We start from the raw sequence: 1,706 nt of genomic DNA on the forward strand, positions 1-1,706 counted from the left end.
CTTCAGGGTATGTGATCTTTGCTAGTAGGCATTGAGCTGAATGCACTTAGATTACATACATACGTGCAGAGCATTGGTTTTCACGTATTTTAAGAAATCAAAACATTTTTACTTGGGAAGAAGAAAGTAGCACCTTTAAAACAAAATTTCTTTTTGGAAGCTTACTTTCTTGAAGTGATTAATTTAAGATCCATAAGCAAAATGTATATTTTCAAATTTGAATAGTTTTAACTCATATTTCGGTCAGTCTAACAAGATTATTTTACCTACCACGAGTAGATGAGCACTCAGGACAAGCAGGGTAACGATCATGGCACTGGTGATCTTCATCATTCTTGCGTTAGATGCTAGAATACAAGCGATGGGAGATAGTATACGTTGTAAGGAATGTAAAATACCATTATTATTCATCTTCAACGAGACACAATAGCGATTATTGAGTTAGCCTTTCGATATGACCCGAACGTTAAAAAAATCACCGTCAATTGCTGAAGTTTTATTTAATATTGTATAGTTTATAGTTATACGATGCCGTCCAAAGAGCCCGAGAGTAACATGAAAAACCTATAAGAGTAGCGCTAACATAATAACTGTATTGCATATAACCAATGGTTTATGCGTCAATGTACTTTATAGACGAGCGCTGGATCCAGTACCACACAATCTGTTAATGTGAGTGTGTTTAATTTGGCACGTGTCTGCTGTAGTGATTTGTTATAACTGCAACCAATCACGGCCTGAAGTAGAGGTCACTGATAATTAATGCAGATTCAAAGCAACTGTCAGAAAGTTCAAGTACAATGTAAATGTCTAAGCGTATCCAAAGGTGAAGTGTGACAATTTGAGTGTTTACAAACATAATACGTTAATAAAAAGCGAATCAGATAAAAGAAACAGTCAAAGTAAACATGTATCATTTTATTCGAATACCAAAATGATCCATTTCATGGCGTTTGCTACTTTGATCAGGGTCAGATAAGGAGAAGCCAAATTAACCATGGACTACTTATTTGTTTTTCAAGATTTATATATTTTGTTTTAGTCTACTTTTTCTATTTGGCGAGTGTCAAAACAAGTTTTAAATTACATATTGCATCTACATGTTCTTATTATATGACTTTTTTTCTGTCACCACCACCATCCATTTTTTTAATTTATTGGATTTGCGGCAAAATTTAAACTTCGATATGCCGTTGATACAGGTGAATGAGCTCGAGAAAAGATGTAATAAAAAGGCCATGCTATGCTTACCTGGTACCCTGGCTTTGTATACGTCACAATTGAATGTGGTCTCTCGCTTCTTTCCAGTTCGGGAACGGAGCTTGAAATTACACGTTGGAGGTCACATATATATATATATATGTTCTTCAAGGTCAGTGTGATAGAACTATGCACCAGCGCATTTGAGCAGTTTCTCGAATCTGATTGGTTGGAAAAAGATATAAAAATACTTTATCTTTTTATTTCATTAAATATAGAATTGTATTGCAGTTAATTCGAAATATATTTCAAAAGGTGATGTGTTTCAGGAAGATTAGATCGAATTGTGGGTACAATCCGGTGGTAACAATTATAATACTAATTATAGATATGGCATTTTTCAAGAAAAGTGGTCAGGCAACAATTGCTGGTTACTGGTAAAACACACTTTAATGCACATAACGTTGTTTTGCTTGACTTTTTCAAATGCTCCCTGGTGATTGTTT

The 1,706-nt window shown here is 34.4% G+C and overlaps 1 protein-coding gene across 1 annotated transcript in view; it reads right to left on the reverse strand.

Moving 5' to 3' along the window:
- LOC139126087 (perlucin-like protein) overlaps positions 1-1,322 on the reverse strand; it is a 3,938-nt gene extending 2,616 nt beyond the window's left edge. Inside the window, exons 1-2 of the mRNA XM_070692144.1 lie at positions 1,252-1,322; positions 271-347 (exon numbers count right to left, since the gene is read on the reverse strand). Coding sequence (XP_070548245.1) covers positions 271-333 — 63 coding nt within the window. The 5' untranslated portion in view covers positions 334-347; positions 1,252-1,322. The remainder of the gene's footprint in view (positions 1-270; positions 348-1,251) is intronic.
- Positions 1,323-1,706: the final 384 nt, after the last annotated feature.

Source organism: Ptychodera flava (assembly GCF_041260155.1).
Source record: "Ptychodera flava strain L36383 chromosome 3 unlocalized genomic scaffold, AS_Pfla_20210202 Scaffold_26__1_contigs__length_13983176_pilon, whole genome shotgun sequence".
Classification (NCBI taxonomy): Eukaryota; Metazoa; Hemichordata; class Enteropneusta; family Ptychoderidae; genus Ptychodera; species Ptychodera flava.